Source organism: Larus michahellis, chromosome W (assembly GCF_964199755.1).
Source record: "Larus michahellis chromosome W, bLarMic1.1, whole genome shotgun sequence".
In the NCBI taxonomy this organism is placed as follows: Eukaryota; Metazoa; Chordata; class Aves; order Charadriiformes; family Laridae; genus Larus; species Larus michahellis.
Window position 1 is genome coordinate 4,071,519 of NC_133929.1, and position 24,769 is coordinate 4,096,287.

Genomic DNA, 24,769 nt, shown 5'->3' on the forward strand with positions numbered 1-24,769 from the left:
CATAGATTTATTAACATTTCACTATTGGCCTTAAAAATCAAGGGAACAAAAATTCTTAAAAGATCACATTCAAAACACAATGGTGTTGATAGGGGAGGGAGAGAAAGCAGAGAATTCAACCACGGTAAAAGGCCTACACAAAGCTCTAAGTAACAATTAAACACTGTGCACATTGGCAGCAAGGTGAATTTCCTGTACTTTGACAATCAGTTTTTACTGATCAGCTTGGTCTTACCCTCTGCTTATTTTATGTTTTTACATCTCTGCCTGTAGCTGAAGACAGAAGTTTGATATTTTTATTCAGATGTCCATACAGAGGAGGAAGTTTTTCTACTATGTAGTCAAATTGCTGAACCAGAAAAACACTCCCAAATTTATTTTCATTCAGCTTACCATCAAGGCGTAAGTAAAGGAAATTTCGAAATGCAAAATAGTCCTCCATAACAGTCATGAGTGATGTCATTTGACAGAAAAGAAGCACACGATGGTTAGTGGCTCGCAACTTAGGTAAAATACGATCAAGTAGTTCAAATTTCCCTGAGGCCCGATAAAGCTCAGCTCTGTTTAAGAGGAGAAAATACAATAAGCGCCATGACAAGCCAGCTTTTAGAAGAGTATTTAATAATGCATTCTAATTACAATTGTGTCATATCATGATAATGGATAGATTCCTTTTCTCAAAGGAAAACAAAACTGATAGTACTTTTCTCTCTTTAAAACTGTTTATGACGTTGATTAAAATAAGAAAAAAACCCCCACATGACTTGCATCTATGTATTTATTTGTTAGAAAAGGGCTCCTCCCCCAAAATATAAGAATTCTGTGGACTCTAAAGCACATCAGATATCTTTCTTTATGAGCCCAGTATTTTTTTCATTATTTCTCAAAACAAGCATTATTTCTGAAGTACATTTTATTAGTTTAGATGCTCTCCCACAGGATATGCTTTCAATCAGCATCTACTGGTGCCACAAGTTATATTCATCAAGTGTATGTTAGAATTGATTACTTTTCCACCCACTACTGTGCGTGTGAAAGCAAAGGAGTCCAGACCAGTCTACTTTATATACAGAAAGAATGGGAAAAGTTTGATAGTGGACATATTCTTTTATTGTATACACTTATAACTGCCTTGAACTATCTTTATGGTCAGATTCTTGTCCACCAGGACCCTCAGGTCCTTTTCTGCAGAGCTTCTTTCCAGCTGCTCAGCCCCCAGCCTGTACTGGTGCATAGGTTTATCCCATACCAGGTGCAGGACACGGCATTTCCCTTCATTGAGGTCCCTCTGAATGTCAGCACAACCACCTGGTGTATCAGCCACTCCTCCCAATTCTCTATCATCTGCAGACTTGCTGAGAGTGCACTCTGTCCCAAGATCCACATCAGAAAAGAAGAGGTTAAACAGTATGGGCCTCAGTATTGACCCCTAGGGGACACCACTAGTGACTGGCCTCCAGCTGGACAACAGCCTTTTCCTGTTGATATACCTGCAGAAGCCTTTCTTGTTGCCCCTCCCATCCTTCTCCAGATTCAAATCTAGATGGGCTTCGGCTTTCCTAACCACATCCCTGTATGCTTGGACAGTGTCTCTGTATTCCTCCTGGGTCACCTTTCCCTGCTTCTACCTCCTGTATGCTTCCATTTTATGTTTGAATTTACTCAGGAGCTCCTTGTGCATCCATACTTCCTGACACCTGTGCTTGACTTGCTGCATGTTGGGATGGACCATTCTTGAGCTGGGAGAAGGCGATCCCTGAATATCAGCCAGCTCTCCTGGACCCCCTCTGCTTTCTAGTACTGTCTCTCATGGGATTCTTCCAAGCAGATCCCTGACAAAGCCAAAGTCTGCTTTCCTGAAGTCTAGGGCTATGATCCTGCTATTTGCCTTCTTCCCTCCTCTCAGGATCCTGAACTCCACCATCTCATGGTCACTACAGTCAAGACTGCCCCAACCGGTCCTTCCTTGTTTGGAGGTATTCGGGTCCAGCCGAGTGCCTCCCCTCATTGGCCCCTTGATCACTTGTGTCAGGAAGTGATCACCAAAATACTCCATAAACCTCCTGGATTGCTTATGCCCTACTGTCTTGTCCTTCCAGCAGATATCAGGGTGGTTAAAGTTCCCCATGAGAACCAGGGCCTGCAAATATGAAGCTTCTTCCAATTGTATGAAGAAGGCCTCATCTACTTCTTCCTGATCAGGTGGTCTATAGCAGATGCCCACCACAATGTCACCCATATTGGTCTGCCCTCTACTCCTAAACCATAAGCTCCTGGCTGGTACATCATCCATCCCTAGGCAGAGCTACATGCATTCCAGCTGCTGTCTCATATAAAGGACAGTTTCCCCTCCTTGCCTTCCTAGCCTGCCCTTCCTAAAGAGCTTGTATCCATCTATGGCAGCACTCCAGTCATGTGAGCTATCCCAGCACATCTCTGTGATCCCAATGAGATCATAGCCCTGCAACTGCACACAGACCTCTAATTCTTCCTGTTTGATCCCCATGCTGCATGCATTAGTGTACAGGCACTTCAGAGAGGCATGCAGTCATGCTGATTTCCCAGGAAAAGGGTGAGAGCTTCCCCCACAATATTGTCCACCTGGCACTTCCTTATTTGTGTGCATACACTTGGGGTGGGCTCCCTTGTGTCCTACTTTGTTCATTTTGAGGTCTCTCCTGTCCACATCACCTTGCACCCTCTGCTTACCAAGCCAGTCCACCACTTTCTCACTTGACTGTGGGTTGTCCTCTCCATCCCCTGTCATTCCTAGTTTAAAGCTCTCCTCACCAGGTTGGCCAGCCAGTTGGCAAAGATGTTTTTGCCCCACTTGGTCAGGTGGATCCTGTCTTTCCCTATCAGTCCTTTATTCTCAGAAGGTCCTAGGGTCATTAAAGCCACATCTCTATCAGCAACACCAGCTGTGCTGACAGTTGTTGATCCCCAGGATCCATCTACTCCTCCTCAAGCCCTTCCCCTTCATCAGTAGGGTCAAGCAGAAAACCACCTGGGCCCCCATACCTTTGACCCTCATCCCCAGATTCATGTAGTCATTCTCAATATACTGAAAGTTTTCCCATGGCAGTATCATCAGTGCACACGTGGAAGAGCAGCAGAGGGTAATACTCTGAGGGCCAGACAAGCATCAACAGTCTCTCAGTTCCAGATCCGAGCCCCCAGCAAGCAGCAAACCTCCCTAGAGAGTAGATGGGGGTTTCTGTCCCCTGCAGGAGGGAGTCATCCACTACTACCACTTGCCGCTTCCTCCTGATGCTGCTGCGTGGTTCAGTCTCAGCTGTCCCCAATGTTTCCTCAGACAGAGCTTCCAGTCCCTCATCTGCTATCAGGGCACTGCACCTATTCTGTAGTTGCAGATCTGCAGGTGGAGCAGGAGCTTTCCTCCTGTTGCCAGAAATCACAAGCTTCTAGCCTTTGCCATCATGGGAGTCTCCATTTGCCACACCAATGAGTACAGACTCTGGTTGGTCTTTCTGTGCAAGTGGGAATTCAGGCTCTTGCTTCTGTAGGGTGTTGGAGAAGATCTTTTCCGTCTCTTTTTTCATCATCATTGCTGTGCATTGATAGTGACATACTGGAGCAAGTCCAGAGGTGGGCCACCAAGATGCTCAGAGGACTGGAGCACATGACATAGAAGAAAAGGTTGAGAGAGCTGTATTTGTTCAGTCTAGATAAGAGAAGGCTCAGAGAAACCTTATTGCTTGTCTACAACAGCCTAATGGGAGGATACAGTGAAGACTTTTCTCAGAGCTGCACAGTAATAGGACAAGAGGCAATGGATACAAGTTGGAACATGGGAAATTCTGATAAGATATTAGGAAAAATATTTTTTACCATGAAGGTGGTCAAATGCTAGAACTGGTTGCTCAGTGAGACTGTATAATCTGTATAATCTGTTGGAGGTGTTCAAGACTTGACTGGACAAGTCCTTGAGCAACCTGACCTGCTATGGAAACCGGTGACAAGTGGCATTCCTCAGGGGTCAGTACTGGGACCGGCGCTGTTTAACATCTTTGTCGGCAACATGGACAGTGAGATCGAGTGCACCCTCAGCAAGTTTGCCGATGACATCAATCTGTGTGGCACGGTCAACACGCTGGAGGGAAGGGATGCCATCCAGAGGGACCTGGACAGGCTGGAGAGGTGGGCCTGTACGAACCTCATGAAGTTCAACCAGGCCAAGTGCAAGGTCCCGCACCTGGGTCATGGCAATCCCAGGCACAAATACAGGCTGGGCAGAGAATGGCTTGAGAGCAGCCCTGAGGAGGACTTGGGGGTGCTGGTGGACAAGAAGCTCAACATGAGCCAGCAATGCGCACTTGTAGCCCAGAAAGCCAACCGCATCCTGGGCTGCATCAAAAGCAGCGTGGCCAGCAGATCGAGGGAGGTGATTCTGCCCCTCTACTCTGCTCTCGTGAAATCCCACCTGGAGTACTGTGTCCAGCTCTGGAGTCCTCAGCACAGGAAGGACATGGACCTGTTGGAATGGGTCCAGCGGAGGGCCACAAAGATGATCAGAGGGCTGGAGCCCCTCTCCTATGAGGACAGGCTGAGAGAGTTGGGGTTGTTCAGCCTGGAGAAGAGAAGGCTCCGGGGAGACCTTATAGCAGCCTTCCAGTACCTAAAGGGGGCCTACAGGAAGGATGGGGAGGGACTCTTTATCAGGGAGTGTTATGGTAGGACACGGGGTAACGGCCTCAAACTGAAGGAGGGGAGATTTAGATTAGATATTAGGAAGAAATTCTTTACTGTGAGGGTGGTGAGGCACTGGAACAGGTTGCCCAGGGAAGTTGTGGATGCCCCATCCCTGGAAGTGTTCAAGGCCAGGCTGGATGGGGCTTTGAGCAGCCTGGTCTAGCGGGAGGTGTCCCTGCCCAGGGCAGGGAGGTTGGAACTAGATGATCTTTAAGGTCCCTTCCAACCCGAACCATCCTGTGATTCTGTGATTCTGCTTTGTGTAGGGGTTAGACCAGGTGACCTCCAGAGTTCTCTTCCAACCTAAATTATTCTATGATTCTAACCTTTTTTAACGTGGTCTTTATCAAAAATGTACATGTCAAGAGAATCTGTAAGCCAAGGAGCCAGGACTTGCTGTCAAGAGATCTTTCAAGTCTAATAGTTCTTTATGGAAATTACTGGCATAGCCTTTGAACAATTAAGAACTGGGTACAAGTATCACTGAAGTATCACTTTAAGCATTTTATGTAAATATAATATGTTGCTGGATTATAAGAATTGGGTTAAAGGTTACACAGAAAGTTTTTGAAAAGCAAAATAGTAGTAGTTTAGTAGTAAACTTAAAATTTTGTTACGACAAGGTTCATTTAAATTGTTGACAAAAACTTTGAGTGGACAGATGCCAATAATCTAATTGCAAGTGTAATAATAAAACATACCCCCCATAAAATCAGAGGTAGATTAAGGCTAACTGGAAATCATTCCTAGCCTAATACTTTAACGAGCCATAATAACAGAGGAATTTAAATGCTTTACGTTAGAGAATGTTTGCTAATATTTGAAAGGGAATAAAAAGAAAGAGGAGATAAATTAAAACTGAGAAATGGTACTGTAACAAATAATAATAAAACACAGATATGGAAACATCAGGGACCTCTGTAAGGAAGTTTTGATAATCATAGAATCATAGAACAGCCCAGGTTGGAAGGGACCTTAAAAGATCATCTGGTCCAACCTTTCATGGGAAAGGGAGCCTAAATGAGATTATCTAGTGCCCTGTCCAATTGCATCTTGAAAACCTCCAGTGATGGGAACTCTACCACATCCCTGGAGAGATTGTTTCAATGAATGATTGTTCTTACTGTAAAAAATTTCTTTCTTATGTTGAGATGAAACCTCTCCCAGTGCAACTTGTACCCGCTGCCCCTTGTCTTCTCCGTGTGACATTATGTCTCATGGCATTGCAAGTTGGGCAAAGGTGTCAATCTTGTCCCTAATTTAGCAAGGACTAGTGTACAGTTATCAATAAATAAACAAGAATCCTGCATGTGACCACCACAATTCTTCCTTATGTGATGGGAAAGAAAAAAGAAAAAAAGACTCTTGTTACAACAGGAATAAAAGCTTTCTGAAGAACCAGGAATCATTTCTACCATGTTCAGTCATTGTCCAAGGACTGGAAGTTTTGTGAAAGAAAGGATCCTATATCTTGGTATGATGTTAATGAAAATAATGGAAATCCATCTTCAAAATTCTCCTAACCATTTTCTGCTTTAGCTGAATGCTTCTCTTCAAAGCACAAGACTACTTTAAATCAGATAAAAACTTTCTTGCTTTGACATTAGTCACTCAGCAGGGCTTCACCATCAGTCAAGGACAAGACTGGAGTCCAGAAGATTCTAATTACCATCCAGCTATAAAAGCAACTTTAAACTGCCATTTTGGAGAGGAAACATCCCTTGAAGTAAGAAGCAGTCCCTTAGGCTGGGGGCTATGGGAAGAGTTTTAAGCTGGTTAGGTTCATTCTAAAGCACGTTATTTCTATAGCTAATTAGATTTATCTTAGAAACTGCTTAGTTTTTGAGATCATATAGGTTTTGGAAACAAAATATGATACAATAGTTTCATTGCAGCATATATGAAGAAGATAAAGATTTACCCATTGATGACACCATTTGAGTAGCCTAAATGTTCAGCAAAGGATTCCTGCAGAATTATAAGCAATAAACAGAATATTAGACACAATCTATACAGTGGCCAAAATTATGCATCCCTATATCAAGAAATTATATGAATGGGGTTTGGGTCCCATTACACTCATACTGTTAGAATTTGCCTTGTGGCACAAGTACTCTACTATTTTCCTGCTACTGCTTTCTTTAAAATGCATGGCTTGTAGGAATACTTTCCCTTTGTATGCCTTTTACCAGATTATAAATACAGTAGGACCTAATTAATTTGCACTGATTATTGGGAGACCCGTTTGCAAAAATACTGAATTTCATGAGTGAGCAAGTGAGCAAACAATAAAAACCACAATAATACACCACAGGAGATACTTGTTGATTTCATTGTATATTGTAGCTACATTTTAGTTAGCTTTAGCTCAGTAATGAGAAATGCTATACAGTAAACAAATCTTTGCTGAAAAAAAGGAGGGGTATGGAGGGGGGCAATTTTTGATAGATATTCTAAAGGATTAGCAGTCTGCTAGATAACAAGGTTCTACTATATTGTCGTAGTTTAACTCAGCAGGCAGCCAAACACCATGCAACCGCTCGCTCACTTCCCCCCCCCCCCCCCCACCAGTGGGATGGGGGAGACAATCGGGGAAAAAAAGTAAAATTCATGGGTTGAAATAAAAACAGTTTAATAGGACAGCAAAGGAAGATAAAATAATAACAATAATAATGATAAAAGAACATACAAAACAAGTGATGCACAATGCAATTGCTCACCACCCGCTGACCGATGCCCAGCCTGTTCCCGAGCAGCAATTGCCGATTCCTGCCCCCTGGCCAACCCCCATTTATATACTGAGCATGACATCTATGGTATAGAATATTCCTTTGGCCAGCTTGGGTCAGTTGTCCTGTCTATGCTCCCTCTCAGCTTCTATGGGAAGCTGAAAAAGTCCTTGACTGCTTAGCAACAACTAAAAACATTTGTGTGTTATCAACATCATTCTCATACTAAATCTAAAACACAGCACTATACCAGCTACTAGGAAGAAAGTTAACTCTATCCCAGCTGAAACCAGGACATATATGTTCTACTATATGGCATTTTAAAATGATATCTCTATTTTAAAATTTAGCTTTGTTTTAAGCACAGGTAGTGGCAAGTTGATATGGAATATCTTAAACTCAGAAAACTATATTTTTTAAAGTTAGTGCCTCAAAAAGAACAAATTCTGTAAAAGTGAATTTAAGGCTGCAGATAAAAATCTGGTGACTGCTCCATTTCTTCACTTATACAGAGGAACGTAATGAGTGTTTCTCAAATGTGTTCTTTTCAGCACAAGTGTTGTTGCCAAAGGTGTTCCCTCCCACACTAGCAGTTTTTGACTATGTTAGCCACCTGAATAAAAGAGGCCCCGAAAATCAAACATGACAGACTTACCTCAATATGTTGAAACATATACGGGTGATTGCATATCTTTCTCAATTGCATGATTGTGTTCATAAGAGTTTTTGCCCCACCTTTTCCCTAGGGAAGCAAACAACACAAATCATATTATGAAACCCGTTTCCTAGCTTGTTAATGAAACTTTTGAAACTCAGTTTCAAAAGGAGACATAAAAATATTTCTACCCCAAAGCAGAACACTATATCACCATGAAAAAAAAATATTTGAAGCTATGAAATAAGGTGCAGTTATCTGGCTGCTCAAATTAAAATATCATGAGGATGATCCAAAAAGACAAGGAGATCAAAGACTTCCAAGTAACCTGGAAAGTGTACTACATCTCATATCTGTCTATAGCAGTCACAATAAGCACTTACTGCTTATTTATACTGCTTATTTATGAAACCATGTAAATTGTAAACAGTAAAATATTAACAGGTGTTCCAGTAAACTGGGATGGTTACAATCTAATTATCACTGATTAATACATTTGGTAACACTGTATTAAGACTGACTAACACTTCTCACTTTAAGGTCCCATTTTGATTTGCTATAACTTTGTGAAACTGTTAATGAAGTTGGTACAATTTCCAAACTCCCTATGTCATTCAGGTGAAATTATTTTAAAATATCTCAGCCAAAACAATTCAGACATTTCCAAGAGTGAGATTAGGAAAAATTACATTATGTGATCATTTTATATTCTTTTAAATTCATCTCTGGAAGGGAACTGACATTTGATTGGGGGTAGTCCACATGTCAAAGTCTACTGCTGAACCCTTGAAAGTCTATCTCAATTTGTTCCAAACTGCAGTTTGCATTTGTTTATGAAATGTTTACTAGAGCTTTGCATACTAATGAATTCTCTCTAGTTTGAGCAGATTGCAAGCCAGAGATGCAGAATAAGAGAGTTTTCCCTAAAGCCATAGTTATTGGATCTTCAAAGCCAAGAGTTCTCAATGACCACCACCTCTTGCTGGCACAGGAAGCATAAATAAGAGAACCTGATTAATTACTTACAGAAAAGAAAAAAGTTGGAGGACAGGTAAAAATTGGACCTATGAGTATAAGAGAGTTCAGATTGCAATGTTCTGGCCAAAGAGACTAGAAAGCTAGAGGACAGCAGAGGCAATTAGAACTGCTTAAGGCAAAGTGCTGGGCAGGGAAGCATGGAAGAAAAGGCAGAGAGAAGATTCTGAACTAGTGAACAAGAGAAACCAGAGAGGTAAGCAGAAGGCTGGGATGCAAAATGAAATTGGGGGGGTGGGGGAAGTTAGAACAAGGAACAGGATGTAAGATAGGCAACACTGAGGTGGACATAAACCTACTGAGGTGCACTGGGAACAGGGAATGAGGGCATAGAGATAGCTGATCTCTGTTTAGTTGAGTAAGGTGACTGCACACAAATCTTGAGTTGGAGGAAGGGCAACAGGAATGGCTGTGCCAGGAAACTGGGCCTAGTTAGGCACAGAGAACTGAACTAGCAGAAGACGTTGAGATGAGGAAGAAAATAGACTGGACATGGACCAGTCAAAGTGGTTATGGTAAAAGGCATCACAGTCAGGTCAGCAACAGGGGGATGAGCAGGAGGGACAACATCCATTCAAGTACCCTCTCTCCAGATTTTAGAGCAAATTGAAGACTCCCCAGTCTCACTGCTGTTCTGTCATCAAATATGTATTAAACCACATCAAATGTTGCATTGTAAAAGACAACTACTATCAGTTATTCAAGTAACTCAAACCTCTAGCATAGGTCTCTGTAGTGCTTCTAAACTTCCAATCATTCTGATGACCTCCTTTGGATGTAAATGTGTCAAATGACATTTTCTAAGGCTTAAAAAATGGTAGCTGAAAAATTAAATTAAAAATGCAACAAAAGAAAGTAAACCGATGTTTGCAAAGTACTCAGAACCTATATAGAGATGACTGTCATAGAAGATCCTATGAGGAAAGGACTAACTTTGGTTTTAGAGCAGGGTTTGAATACTCAACAGTAAATAACACATCAGACCACACCAAATAAGATATTGACCAAAATAAGATATTGAACAAAAATATCATCCATTGTTACAATGAAATTGACAGGAGGCAGGTGGAAAAATAGTATGCAATCATATTGTATCATGAAAACACATATAATGGGGCCAATACATGGGACTGGTGCACACACAAGCTGTTACACACCAGCTGCTCAGAATCACAGAATGGTTGAGGTTGGAAGGGACCTCAGGAGGTCATCTGGTCCAACCCCCCTGCTCAAGCAGGGCCACCTAGAGCAGGTTGTCAAGGACTACAAACATCTTTTGAATATCTCCAGGGAGGGTGACTCCACAACCTCTCTGGGCAACTTATTCCAGTGCACAGTCACTCTCACAGTAAAAAATGTTTTCTGATGTTCACACAGAATCTCCTGTGTTTTGGCTTGTGCCCATTGCCTCTTGCCCTGTCACTGAGCACCACTGAAAAGAGCCTGGCTCCATCTTCTTTGCACCCTCCCTGCAGCTATTTATATACATTGATAAGATCCCCCTGAGCCTTCTCTTCTCCAGACTGAACAGTCCCAGCTCTCTCAGCCTTTCCTCATAGGAGAGAGGCTCCAGTCCATTCATCATCTTTGTGACCCTTCACTGGACTCTCTCCAGTACGTCCATGTCTCTCTTGTACTGGAGAGCCCAGAACTGGACACAGGACTCCAGGTGTGGCCTCACCAGTGCTGAATAGAGAGGAAGGATCAGCTCCCTCAGCCTGCTGGCAACACTCCTATTAAGGCAGCCCAGGATACCATTGGCCCTCTTTGCCACAAGGGCACATTGCTGGCTCACATTTGTTGCTCTGTGTTAAGTGCCTAGATGATCTTACTCTGAGAAATCTCACAGTAAATCCAACCTACCTCACATCTAGTGCAATGTAAAATATGTGTTTACAGACAAGCTGATGCATGGCTACTTGTCTTCTCTACAATAACTTGACCATGTGCCAAAGTCCTAAGATAGAAAAGTCAACATTTATTTTGGCATATTCTAATGTATGACTACATGACTTTGCATCTTATTTTTCTTTTAACACCTTTTTACATGAACAGATGTTATATGTATGTATGAACAGAGGCACTCATAACCTAGCTGGCCAAAACAAGATTTGTGCTTAATAATGGCTCTGAGAGAAAAGATGAACACCTGTAGGAATGTGTCTGAGAGAAAATGGCCATGTGAGCCAGCCTCCCTACTATGAGAGATTAGATTAAGGGCAAAACAGGTGGTAGAAGATGGAATTAGTACATGGGAAAAACGGGAACTGAGAAGGTAGAAAACATGTTGTGCTAATGACTAAGCAATTGACTATGTGAATTCTTGTAACCAACCTGATCTGTGAATGAACTGCATGGACAGCGCGTGAACAGAGACTGTAAGCCAATCATATAGCTGCCGCTAGCGCGCGCTCTTATTGCCTGTCTCTATATACTCTGTGAAAACTTGAATAAAGGGAGAACGATCATACTCATATTGAGACTCCATCGTTACTCCGGGTCCGTCTCCCACTCCGACATCTGGTAGCAGAGGATGGTTCAGCGCGACTGAGTTCTCCGAGACTGCGGTAAGCAGCTAGAGGAGGGGAGTGGGAAACTTCGGCTGGGAGACGTGCTGCTTGGGCGCATCAGCGGGAGCAGACAATGGCGTGAGGTCGCTCCTCACCTCCCAGGCGCAGCTATGGAAACAGAAGCTGCGGCCACGCTACTCGCTGGGATCCTCTCTAAGAGAGGGATTGAAACACCAGCGAAACTGTTGCTCAAACTGATTAAGCCGGGGCAGGAGATGGGGCAACAAGTAACAAAAGAAGAAGGGACAATATTAAGACTTCTCCTGCATATCCTCTCTAAGAGAGGGGTGAAATACGATGAGCGTATGCTCCGAAGGTTGTTAACCTGGTGCAGAGAGAACGGATTCGCACCAGAGCCCCAGACAGCTTTTAAACCAGAAATATGGGAGGCTGTTGGGAAAAAACTGTGGGAAGTGATAAGTAAAGGAGACAAAGAGGCATCACCGTTAGCGACGACATGGCGGTTGGTGTTATCGACCTTAAAAGATATGAAGGCGGAGCGAGCCACGGCAGCCGGGGCTTTTGCAGCATTACAACCCACGGGAGGGGGATCGAACAGGCCAGGTCCGAAGGTCTGGGACGATCCCCTGCTGATCCCCTCTGCTCCACCTGAGGCCGATGGAGGAGGCAGAATGTCAGCAGAGAAGGACAGAGCCGGAGCTGTTTGCTCCTGCCATTGCCCGCCTCGCCCCCTCCCCAGTCGTCTCCCTGAGATAGAAGTGCTGGTTTTGTATGTCTGCTGTGTAAGTGTGTGTGGGCGCCAGCTTATACCTGCTGATCAGCATGTGTGCTACCGTTTGCTTTTTGTTGTGTGCAGTGTCGTTAGGTGACTCCCCTTGAGCAGGTGTTCTGCCCGGTGTGGTACTGTTCTCGTATGCATCTAGGGCTGACACTCCGTCAAGTGAAGAAGTTTGTATATACACAGTGTTTAGACGTAAGGCGAGCGCGCCCCAGGTAGATACACCAGGATGGGCTGTAGAACCGATGGAAGTCCTGAAATATTGGGGGAGTTTTCACAAGCCGACACGTTTACACTCTCGGGAATGGCTCGCCCGTGGAGGGCGTATCACTGGTTGTTTGTTGTTTGTCTATAAGATCATGGTTGATCGGGAAAAGGAGTTGAGCCAAAATCTATAGGATGCTCTGTAGGAAAATGAGAAACTTAAGGAAAAATGAGAAACTGAGCTCTTGTTGCAAAGGCAGACTTTTATGTCAGTCGTAAGTGATGGGGAAAAATAAAAAAAAAAAAGAGAAAAAAAGAAAAAAAAGAGAAAGAAAAAAAAGAAAAAAATGAAAAAAAAAAAAAACCAAACAGGAACAATTAGATGGGAAATGTGCCACGTTAGCACAAAAGTATGCCATAAGCATTACGAGAAAGCATCAGAAAAAGAGAAATAGGACACCTGATTCAAAGCAGTACCAGAGAGATATGGTTTTGGTTTTTTCCTCTATGTGTCTATGTTATTGCATGCCTTAGTAGATTGCTCTGTGTTATACCCTGCGAGACTAAAATGAACCCCAGCAGAAGCGGTCTCTTGAGCAAGGGGGTGGAATATGGGAAAGCAACGGAAGATCGGCGAGGAGGACTGTAAATACACTCAAGGGACTCGCACCTGGGTGCTGGAAAACACATATATCACACCAATTGTTATTCAGTCTCGGGTGCTGGCAAGAAAAACATTTGGATGACATAAGCCTGTAATGGACTCACAGACACCTTATCCAGCTGCTTGAGAACCTTGGCCTGTTGTGGAAGAAGATCAAAGCACAGTGCCAGCAAGAACAGGGAGTCCGCATGCGCTCTAGCTAACAAGGACTCTTTTGCTGCCAAGGATTCGTGATAACAAGGACTCTCTTGCTGCCAAGGCTAAGTTTAACAATGCTACTAGTACAGCTATGTCTGAGTTATTGCTAGATGTAGATAGTATTCGATATGCGACGCTGCAAAACAGAGCTGCTACTGATTTTTTGCTTTCAGCTCACAGACATGGTTGTCAAGATTTTAAAGGACTGTATTGTATGAATCTAAGTGACCACTCCAAATCCATCCATGCCCAGTTGCAGGAACTGCACCGACCGAACCAGCAACTTGTGGAGGCCACTGGGTGGAATCTCTTTGCTGGAAGGACTTGGGGGTGGGGTTGGTTGAGGCAAATTATACTCATTGCCTGTGTGGAAGGAATTTGTCTGTTATGTTTAGTATGCTGTTTGCTGTGTTTAATAAGCATTATACGATCAGCTGTAGATGCCGCTTTGCATCGTACCCTTGTACGAGTTGTAGAATATGTTGCTGTAAAAACTTTGTGTGTATCCATGAGAACCCGACCTTCACAGAAGAAGATAACCAGAAGGGATTACAACAATGTAGTCACGTATCAGACAGCCGCTGTTGGCAAAGCTGGATCATGAGTTTGGTGAGACTCGCTGCATACACTGGCCACGTGTGCAGCGACTCTGGCCTGTACTTTTCTACTCGATCCAGTGCAGGAGAGTCTGGTGGGACTCGCTGCATGCGCTGGCCATGCATGCAGCGACTCTAGCCTGTACTTCTCCACTCAATCCAGTGCAGGATATAAGGAGGCTGTCTCGGGTCAGAGAGGGGGAGAGAGACATGAGCGCACTTTGAAGGTACAGGGGATGCCCTGAAGCACTGTGTCTGCCCCCGCCCCCCCGCCCCCCCCCATAAGTTCTATGTTCATTAACCCCAAAAGCTCAGAAGGCATTACAGCATGTTGAAAGATAAGATATAGTCTGCTACTCCTGCAAGACGCATTGAACACCTTCCTACAAGAATTTCAACTTTATGCCCTGATAGGACAGTGGGATGATGCACTCGCAAAGAGCCTGACTGCGTTAGAGTGGGTATTTTTGCCACATACCTTTTCAAAACCAGTAACTATGATGATTGAAATGGTACCGCGATTGTTTTTCCAGGGTTGTTTCTGCTGTCACCAGCTTTCTGGAATGGATCCAAGCCACATACATGTCCCGATCAAAAAGGATGACCTTGACCCTTGGTTATCACAATTTGACATGTCGTTGCAAAAAAAAAAAAAAATAAAAAAAAAATTCGTCCTTTACATGATCAGCTAAAAGCTCAAATACTAAAGATTCAAGACTTAATGAACCACAATGTATTTGAAATATTACAAAAGGATTTCTCATGGGTAAATCCAAAGAAATTGGCTTTCTGGGCTAAATTTAGCAATCTGGGTATTTATTGCCTTAGCAGGGTTCCTTTTGATTCTGTTTTCAATTGTGTTTAGTATATAACCTGCTAAGAGCGTCACAACGAGTAGAAGCGCAAGTCATGGCGACCTTGTTAATAAATGGTCTGGTGTTAAACAAAAATGGGGGAGATGGGGCAGATCTACGAGCAGAGGCCTGCGTACGGCCAAGGACACAGTGATCAGAGCACACAGTAACCACAGAGCCAAGAGAACAGTTCATACCTTCACTCCATCCTGTGACGACCATATAACATTTTCAAATCTCAGACAAAGAATAGGGCTAAGTATTCTTCCTTCGCTAGGAACAGCGACGGCATTAAATATGTTGAATAAGATAGGGTGTTGGGCAAGTAAACAGATAAACCTTACATCTGAAATCCTATCTAGCTTGCTTACTGATGCTGATAGCATTCGGCATGCTACGTTGCAAAATCGAGTGGCTATTGATTTTTTGCTGTTAGCTCAGGGTCACGGATGTGAAGATTTTGAAGGTATGTGTTGTATGAACCTTTCTGACCACTCATCATCCATTCATAAGCAGTTACGGGAGCTGAAGGATAACATGTCCAAATTAAAAGCGGTTAAAAGCGGTTAAAAACGGTTTTGATGATTGGTTAAACTCATGGGGTATAACGGGATGGTTCTCAGACTTACTAAAACAAGGGCTCATGCTACTGTTGGTTATATTATTATTGATTATGGTAGCCTCGTGTGTTCTTCGCAAAGTGACTGACATGATAGAAAATGCCATGCATAAGGTCTGGCTGGCTCAAGAAGAAAAAGGGGGTATTGTAGGAATGTGTCTGAGAGAAAATGGCCATGTGAGCCAGCCTCCCTACTGTGAGAGATTAGATTAAGGGCAAAACAAGTGGTAGAAGATGGAATTAGTACATGGGAAAAACGGGAACTGAGAAGGTAGAAAACATGTTGTGCTAATGACTAAGCAATTGACTATGCGAATTCTTGTAACCAACCTGATCTGTGAATGAACTGCATGGACAGCGCGTGAACAGAGACTGTAAGCCAATCATATAGCTGCTGCTAGCGCGTGCTCTTATTGCCTGTCTATATATACTCTGTGAAAACTTGAATAAAGGGAGAATGATCATACTCATATTGAGACTCCATCGTTACTCCGGGTCCGTCTCCCACTCCAACAACGGATGAGAAGTACAAATCATTACAGAATTGTCTTGCTCACAACTTCTGCTTGTTGCAGTATTATCTGTGGTTAGCATGCACCCCGATTCAAGGTGCTTATAATACACCTTCGGTTGTTCAGGCCATTCAACAGTCCTTCTGAAATGTCGCTCTACTGCTGTGGATGACAAAGAAGACGTGTTTAGAAAATTTAAAACATGAGTTGCTTTATACAATCGCTCTTGAGGTGTCATACCTACGGGATTCCCCCTTTTTTGTTTAGCAAGCGTGGTTTTTAAAGTATGATGCATACGCTCCACAATTGCTTGCCCAGTCGGGGAATGGGGAATACTGGTGACATGTTTAATACCCCATGTCTGTAAAAAAAAAAAAGGCCTGTACTTTAGCGGACACGTAAGCTGGTCCGTTATCAGTTTTTATAGTTTTCGGTACTCCCATGACTGCAATGCATTGCAACCAATGTCGAATAACATCACGAGCCTTCTCTCCTGTATGAGCAGTAGCTACAACAAAGTGAGAAAACAAATCAACTGAAACATGTCCAAATTCCATAATGTGCGTAACATCGGATTGCCAAAGTTCATCAGGTGTAAGCCCTCGCGGGTTAACCCCCGCAAATGATGGCAGAGGAGCCAGCTGCTGACAATCGGCACGAGTTCGCACAATATCATGTGCTTCTTGTTGTGTTAAAGAAAATTGCTTCCTCAATGCCTTCGCATTTTGATGAAAAAAATCATGCGACGTTTTAGCTTGCTGCATAATGTTCGGAGTTGTTACCGACAGAGTGTGATAATCTGCAACTGTGTTTCCCTCAGTTAAAGGACCAGGTAAACAGCTATGAGAGTGTATGTGGACAATAAAATAAGGAAACTGTCTTTTTCATAAAAGCAACATTAATTGCAGTAATAGCTTAAATAACAATTGGTTCTCTAGTTGTTTTATAAATGCTCCTTCAAGTCTTTGAACAATGCCAGTAACATATCGAGAGTCTGCCACTACATTTAACAGTTCCTGTTGAAATAAGTCAAAAGCCCTTACAGTAGCGGCGAGTTGCTTCAACTGGATTTACAACCGAATCCCATTGTCCTTCAGAGGTCTTCCAGGCTACAATTGCTTTTCCTGTTTTCCCTGAGCCATCTACAGACACCATACGGGTGCCAGCAAGAGGCTTTGGTGCTAGCAGGATGCGTGGCTGTAAAGGAATTTGTGAAAGTGACTGTAATAGTCTGTGCCAGGGCAAAGAATAATTTATTTGCCCAATATAATGTACTAAGGCAATTTGTAGGTTAAGACTTTGTGATAACCAAGGGTCAAGGTCATCCTTTTTGACGGGGACATGTATGTGGCTTGGATCCATTCCAGAAAGCTGGTGACAGCACAAACGACCCTGGAAAAACAATTGCTGTAACATTTCAGTCATCATAGTTACTGTTTTTGAAAAGGTATGTGGCAAAAATACCCACTCTAACGCAGTCAGGCTCTTTGCGAGTGCATCATCCCACTGTCCTATCAGGGCGTAAGGTTGAAATTCTTGATATATCACAAACAGTCTGATAGGAAGGTGTTCAATGCGTCTTGCAGCGGTAGTAGACTATATCTTATCTTTCAACATGCTGTAATGCCTTCGGAGCTGTTGCGGTTATATGGGGGGGGGGCGGGGGGGCGGGGGCAGACACAGTGCTTCAGGGCATCCCCTGTACCTTCAAAGTGCGCTCATGTCTCTCTCCCCCTCTCTGACCCGAGACAGCCCTCCTATATCCTGCACTGGATTGAGTGGAGAAGTACAGGCTAGAGTCGCTGCACGCATGGCCAGCGCATGCAGCGAGTCCCACCAGACTCTCCTGCACTGGATCGAGTAGAAAAGTACAGGCCAGAGTCGCTGCACACGTGGCCAGTGTATGCAGCGAGTCTCACCAAACTCATGATCCAGCTTTGCCAACAGCGGCTGTCTGATACGTGACTACATTGTTGTAATCCCTTCTGGTTATCTTCTTCTGTGAAGGTCGGGTTCTCATGGATACACACAAAGTTTTTACAGCAACATATTCTACAACTCGTACAAGGGTACGATGCAAAGCGGCATCTACAGCTGATCGTATAATGCTTATTAAACACAGCAAACAGCATACTAAACATAACAGACAAATTCCTTCCACACAGGCAATGAGTATAATTTGCCTCAACCAACCCCACCCCCAAGTCCTTCCAGCAAAGAGATTCCACCCAGTGGCCTCCACAAGTTGCTGGTTCGGTCGGTGCAGTTCCTGCAACTGGGCATGGATGGATTTGGAGTGGTCACTTAGATTCATACAATACAGTCCTTTAAAATCTTGACAACCATGTCTGTGAGCTGAAAGCAAAAAATCAGTAGCAGCTCTGTTTTGCAGCGTCGCATATCGAATACTGTCTACATCTAGCAATAACTCAGACATAGCTGTACTAGTAGCATTGTTAAACTTAGCCTTGGCAGCAAGAGAGTCCTTGTTATCACGAATCCTTGGCAGCAAAAGAGTCCTTGTTAGCTAGAGCGCATGCGGACTCCCTGTTCTTGCTGGCACTGTGCTTTGATCTTCTTCCACAACAGGCCAAGGTTCTCAAGCAGCTGGATAAGGTGTCTGTGAGTCCATTACAGGCTTATGTCATCCAAATGTTTTTCTTGCCAGCACCCGAGACTGAATAACACTTGGTGTGATATATGTGTTTTCCAGCACCCAGGTGCGAGTCCCTTGAGTGTATTTACAGTCCTCCTCGCCGATCTTCCGTTGCTTTCCCATATTCCACCCCCTTGCTCAAGAGACCGCTTCTGCTGGGGTTCATTTTAGTCTCGCAAGGTATAACACAGAGCAATCTACTAAGGCATGCAATAACATAGACACATAGAGGAAAAAACCAAAACCATATCTCTCTGGTACTGCTTTGAATCAGGTGTCCTATTTCTCTTTTTCTGATGCTTTCTCGTAGCGTGTATGGCATACTTTTGTGCTAACGTGGCACATTTCCCTTCTAATTGTTCCTGTTTGTTTGGGGTTTTTTTTGTTTTTTTTTTTTTTTTCCATCACTTACAACTGACATAAAAGTCTGCCTTTGCAACAAGAGCTCAGTTTCTCATTTTTCCTTAAGTTTCTCATTTTCCTACAGAGCATCCTATAGATTTTGGCTCAACTCCTTTTCCCAATCAACCATGATCTTATAGACAAACAACAAACAACCAGTGATACGCCCTCCACGGGCGAGCCATTCCCGAGAGCGTGTGTCAGCTGGTGAAAACTCCCCCAATATTTCAGGACTTCCATCGGTTCTACGGCCCATCCTGGTGGATCTACCTGGGGCGCGCTCGCCTTACGTCTAAACATGGTGTATATACAAACTTCTTCCATTGATGGAGTGTCAGCCCTAGTCGCGTACGAGAACAGTACCACACCGGGCAGAACACCTGCTCAAGGGGAGTCACCTAACGACACTGCACACAACAAAAAGCAAACGGTAGCACACATGCTGATCAGCAGGTATAAGCTGGCGCCCACCACACACTTACACAGCAGCCATACAAAAACACCACTTCTATCTCAGGGAGACGACTGGGGAGGGGAAGGGGCCAGGCAGGCAGTGGCGGGAGCGAAACAGCTCCGGCTCCGTCCTTCTCTGCTGACATTCTGACAATACACCACAATACCCCGATTCCGGCTGCGCACGTATAAGCAGTTGATAAGGAGGCACAGATGTAGTACCTGGCACAAATGGAGAAGGGTTAAGAACGAAGGAGCACGATAACAACTTTCATCGCTGTTGCTGTAAAATCTCCTCTGCAGTTGGAGCAGATGCAGGCATAGCTTTAATTGGGGTTAAAAGTGGATATAAATCAGGTTCAGTCTCTGGATTTATTGGACCAGGATCAAAGGGGCTCCCAGGATCATCCTCAGGGCTATTACAGAATAGGGTAGAGTGAACTTGAGTGCCTCCTTTCCCTTCGGCTTGTTCTGATCTCGGCAAAACCGGGGGGCAATCGTCTGCTTTAAAATTAGGAGGTGCAGCGGTTGCCACAGACAGAGTGGCATCGTTATTGCTCGCAGCTTGTCTGATATCCTCCTGTTTCCGTATCATCTCTAGAATTTGCCGCCAATCAGTTTGATAAGAGATATATCCCACTCGGTTGCAAGCTTCTATCATATCTATTAAGCCTGGATTCTTTAAGGCTTGTATTATACGCCTACCCATAAAAAGAACTCGCTGTGTTGGGGTAGAAATAACTTCGGCTAGCTGCTTGATATCGAATGGAGTTAGTATGCGTCCTTTCATAATGTTATTTAATAGTCCTTGTGCATAAGGGGCGGTTAGTCCATGCTGCATAATCGTTTTCTGCATTTCTCTAACCAGCTCCCACCTTATTGGTTCCCAGGTGTTCATCCTGTTTTGATTGAGCAGTACCGGACAGGCGATGGCAGTAGCGGCTTCCATATCGCCATCCTGTAATGCCTGTTTACGTAAATTCTGCCAGTGTTGAGCAGGATTATAAATTGCTGTGACCGCCTGGCTTGGTGCCGGACTTGGCAAGGAATCGCCCCAACCCGGTAACACAGGAGACCACGGCGGTATCAACGTCACATCTAGCGGGGGTGCTAATGGCACAGCCGGACAGCTTGGGGGATCAGGTTTCCCCCCCTCTGTCTGAGTGGTAATCGGGCTGTCTGGTGCCATAGCTGCAACGGCGGCTGCTGTGGCATTTCATTCAGATTTTACCTGCTGTAAAGTATCTTTAATCAACCTCCAGGTTGTCAAAACCTTTGTGGCAGTCGCATCCCCTTTTGTTGCAGTCTCACATAAAGTTTCGCCCGCTTGCTCCCAACTTGATAATTGGAAAGCCATTGTAGAATCAGCGGGAAGACCCTTGCTTTTTAGCCATGCCAGTAAAAGTTGAAAAGTTCCTTCATCGTATTGAATACCCCTTCTACTTAAAAACTTTTCTAATATACATACAATTGCCTTTTCCTCTGAGGACTCTCTCGATCCCATCCTTACACGTCCCCAGCTGCTCACCTTTTTCTGGTGATTATTCGTCCGGACTGCAGCTCTCCAATACCGCTGCCTTTTTTCGTTCAGCCGGGCTGCTCCACCGGTCATACATTCCTACGATTCAAGTCCCTCATACGTTCCTACGATTTTTGTCCCTGTTCGGGCACCATTTGTGGAGCATGGATTCACGGACTCTGGTGGGGTACAGACCAAAGACCTTTATTGCAACAATCTGACAGGCTTTATAGCTATACACACTCTCCACGCGCAAGGTGTGTCCTGCTGATAGGTTGAAGGTCGACTGCCATGCGCTTCTCTACTTCTTCCGATTGGTTTCTGCTGTCTGTTCACGAGGAGCAACAACTTCATTCTCACGTCCTGTTTCTTGCTGATTCTTACTTGTTTTTCTGTTCTCTCAAGCCCTCTCTCAAGGACGCAGCTTTATCTCATCAAGGTCGAACAGACCTATGCTGCTCTCTATTTCTACATCTGTTGTTTAAATAAACTGCACTGTTTAAGTAGCTAGTCGTTTCGGTTTCTCACTGAACGTGACCAAAGACTGGAGAGTGGCCGTGCTAGTTCGTGAGCACGACTAGACTGAAGGTGCAGTCCACTAATGTGTATCCAAATCGTAATAGTTTAATACATATTAAACGCGACTGGACTGATAGTGCTGAATTGGGCATCACTCAGAATTTAAACCTAGCCGCACCTGGCCTCCCACCTCGGTGAGGAGTGTTAGAACACAAGGGGGTTTATCTTCTGCCAAAACCGCTTTGCCCCTTTCACGCAACACACCAAACTAAGAAATCCCTGGGCAATTATACCCTTATGTTCTATACACCCATCCCTCATGCACTCTTCACACGCTGTCCATGCATCTTTTAGTCCAGTGGTGATTCTTGGTCTTTGCCTTTCATCCGTGGTTTTGTGGTTGTTCCTGCATCCTGCCTGTGTCGGCTAACACACTGAAGAAAGATTTGGAAGATATAGAGTTACCTGGGAGTTCAGTCTTAGGACAATATGTAGATGACATTATTAGCCAATAAAAACTATGATAGTTTTTTGTTAGATACTGTATATTTGTGTACCATCTTAGCAAAGAAAGGTCATCATGTATCTCCATCCAAGTTACAGCTGTGTCAAAAGGAGGTGAAGTACTTAGGGTTCATGTTGAAAGAAGGACAGCAGTTAATAAACCCAGAAAGCTATAGTGAAAGCTATAGTTGAAATTCCATGGCCTGTCACAAAGAAACAGTTGCGGGGCTTTCTAGGAGCAGTTGGATTTTGCCACCCATTGATTCCAGGGCTAGGGGAATTAACAAAACCTTTGACTGAAGCTAGCAAGGATGAAGAAGTTGAACCCATCACTTGGGGGCCAGAGCGGGAAAAAGCTTTTAGAGCTATAAAGGGTGCTTTGGCCTCAGTCCCCACCTTAGGACTACCTGACTACACAAAAACCTTTGATTTGTATATACATGAGTGGAGAGGAGTAGCAAGCGGGGTATTGACACAGCCTAAGGCCTCACCAGAGGCCAGTAGCATATTATTCTGTACGATTGGATGCTGTAGTGGGAGGAACCCCATCATGCGTAAGGCCTATAGCTGCTGTGGCAGTCATAGCAGAGAAAAGCCGCCCCCTAGTATGAGGACATCCAGTAACAGTTCATGTACCACATGAAGTAGAACTACTTCTGAAACAACATTCTACACAGGCTCTTTCCCCTCAACGTGTTCATTGATATGAGTTAACTCTTCTGAATGCAGATAATTTAACTTTGAAAAGGTGCAACACGTTGAACCCCACAACATTACTACCTCTGCCAGATAAAGAAGAAGAACATCAACAATGCAATTTAGTAATACAAATTACCAGTAAGCCGAGAGAAGATCTCAAAGACCTCCCTTTACAAGATCCAGACCTAGTGCTGTTTACCAATGGGTCCTCTTATTACTGGAATGGACAGCGAGTAACTGGCTACACTGTGGTAAATCAGTGGGGATTCATAGAGGCTGAACCCCTTCCCCCATCAATAAGCGCACAAGGAGCAGAGTTAATTGTGTTGAGTCGAGCATCACGATTGGGAAGCAAGAAAAGAGTAACTATCTACACTGACTCTAGATATGCCTTTGGAGTATGTCACGCTGTGGGGATGTTGTGGAAAGAACAAGGTTTTCTTACCTCATCTGGAAGAGCAGTGTCTAATGGAACGGAGATTTGGAATTTATTGAGAGCCATCCAGTTGCCCAAGGAAATTGCAGTGGTACACTGACAAGCACATATGAATAGTCCCACTAGTATAGCCAAGGGAAACACGTCAGCTGATGAAGCTGCAAAAGCAGCCACTTGTCAACCAATGACAATAGCCATAATGATACAGGAGAATGCGGACACATGTCATAAGCAACCCGAAGAAATGTACAGCTCTAGAGTGTCAATAGAATCATAGAATGGTTAGAGTTGGAAGGGACCTGAAAGATCATCTAGTTCCAACCCCCCTGCCATGGGCAGGGACACCTCCCGCTAGACCAGGCTGCTCAAAGCCTCATCCAGCCTGGCCTTGAACACTTCCAGGGATGGGGCAGCCACAACTTCCCTGGGCAACCTGTTCCAGTGCCTCACCACCCTTACAGTAAAGAATTTCTTCCTGATATCCAATCTAAATCTACTCTCTTTCAGTTTGAAGCCATTACCCCGTGTCCTACCATAACACTCCCTGATAAAGAGTCCCTCCCCATCCTTCCTGTAGGCCCCCTTTAGGTATGGAAGGCCCCTATAAGGTCTCCCCAGAGCCTTCTCTTCTCCGGGCTGAACAGCCCCAACTCTCTCAGCCTGTCCTCATAGGAGAGGTGCTCCAGCCTTCTGATCATCTTCATGGCCCTCCTCTGTACTCACTCCAACAGAGGAGAAGGAATGATGGAAAAAATGGGAAGCAATAGAAGAAGAAAGAGGAATATGGACAGTAGGGGGAAGACCCATCCTCCTTCAGAAATATTTGATAACAATAATGAGGTGGTTTCATGACAGGACTCATGGAGGGGCAGAAGCAATAACCAAACAAGTACAATGGATATGGGCTGCCACCGGGTGTTTATGTCACAGCTAAAAGGATTACTACTGTTTGTCCAATTTGTCAGAAATTCTCAGACACAAGACCTAACCGAGAAATAGGAAGCTGACCATGGGCTTATTTTCCTTTCCAAAGACTACAAATAGATAATGCTGATATGACTGCAGCTGCTGGATATAAACATTTCTTAGTAATAGTAGACCAATTATCAGGTTGTGTGGAAGCATTTCCCACTAGGAAAGTGGACATGGGAGGAGTAATAAAAGCCCTACTTAGAGAAATTATACCTAGATATGGAGTACCAGAAATAATTGAGTCTAATAGGGGGACAAATTTTATGGCAGGAATAATCAACCAGATTTATAAAAATTTAGGAATAAGAAAGCAATTACATACCCTATATCATCCTCAAGCGTCAGGGCAGGTAGAAAGGATGAATTGGACTATTAAGGAAAAACTAGAAAAGGTTTGTACTTCTACAGGGTTAAAATGGCCAGATGCATTGAATATTGTCCTATGGGATATTCAGAATACCCCTAGACAACCAACAGGGTTATCACCAGCTGAAGTACTTTTTGGGAGATGCTTAGCTATA

The 24,769-nt window shown here is 44.0% G+C and overlaps 1 protein-coding gene across 2 annotated transcripts in view; it reads right to left on the reverse strand.

The window, feature by feature from the left end:
• LOC141735680 (putative global transcription activator SNF2L2) overlaps positions 1–24,769 on the reverse strand; it is a 186,360-nt gene that overhangs the window by 81,811 nt on the left and 79,780 nt on the right. The window contains exons 1-4 of one of the 2 annotated variants that reach the window (XM_074568738.1): positions 21,128–21,247; positions 8,098–8,184; positions 6,635–6,681; positions 394–560 (exon numbers count right to left, since the gene is read on the reverse strand). In XM_074568738.1, coding sequence (XP_074424839.1) covers positions 394–560; positions 6,635–6,681; positions 8,098–8,184; positions 21,128–21,211 — 385 coding nt within the window. In that variant the 5' untranslated portion in view covers positions 21,212–21,247. Of the gene's footprint in view, positions 1–393; positions 561–6,634; positions 6,682–8,097; positions 8,185–21,127; positions 21,248–24,769 lie in introns of those variants that run through there. The other variant, XM_074568739.1, reaches the window with a different exon arrangement.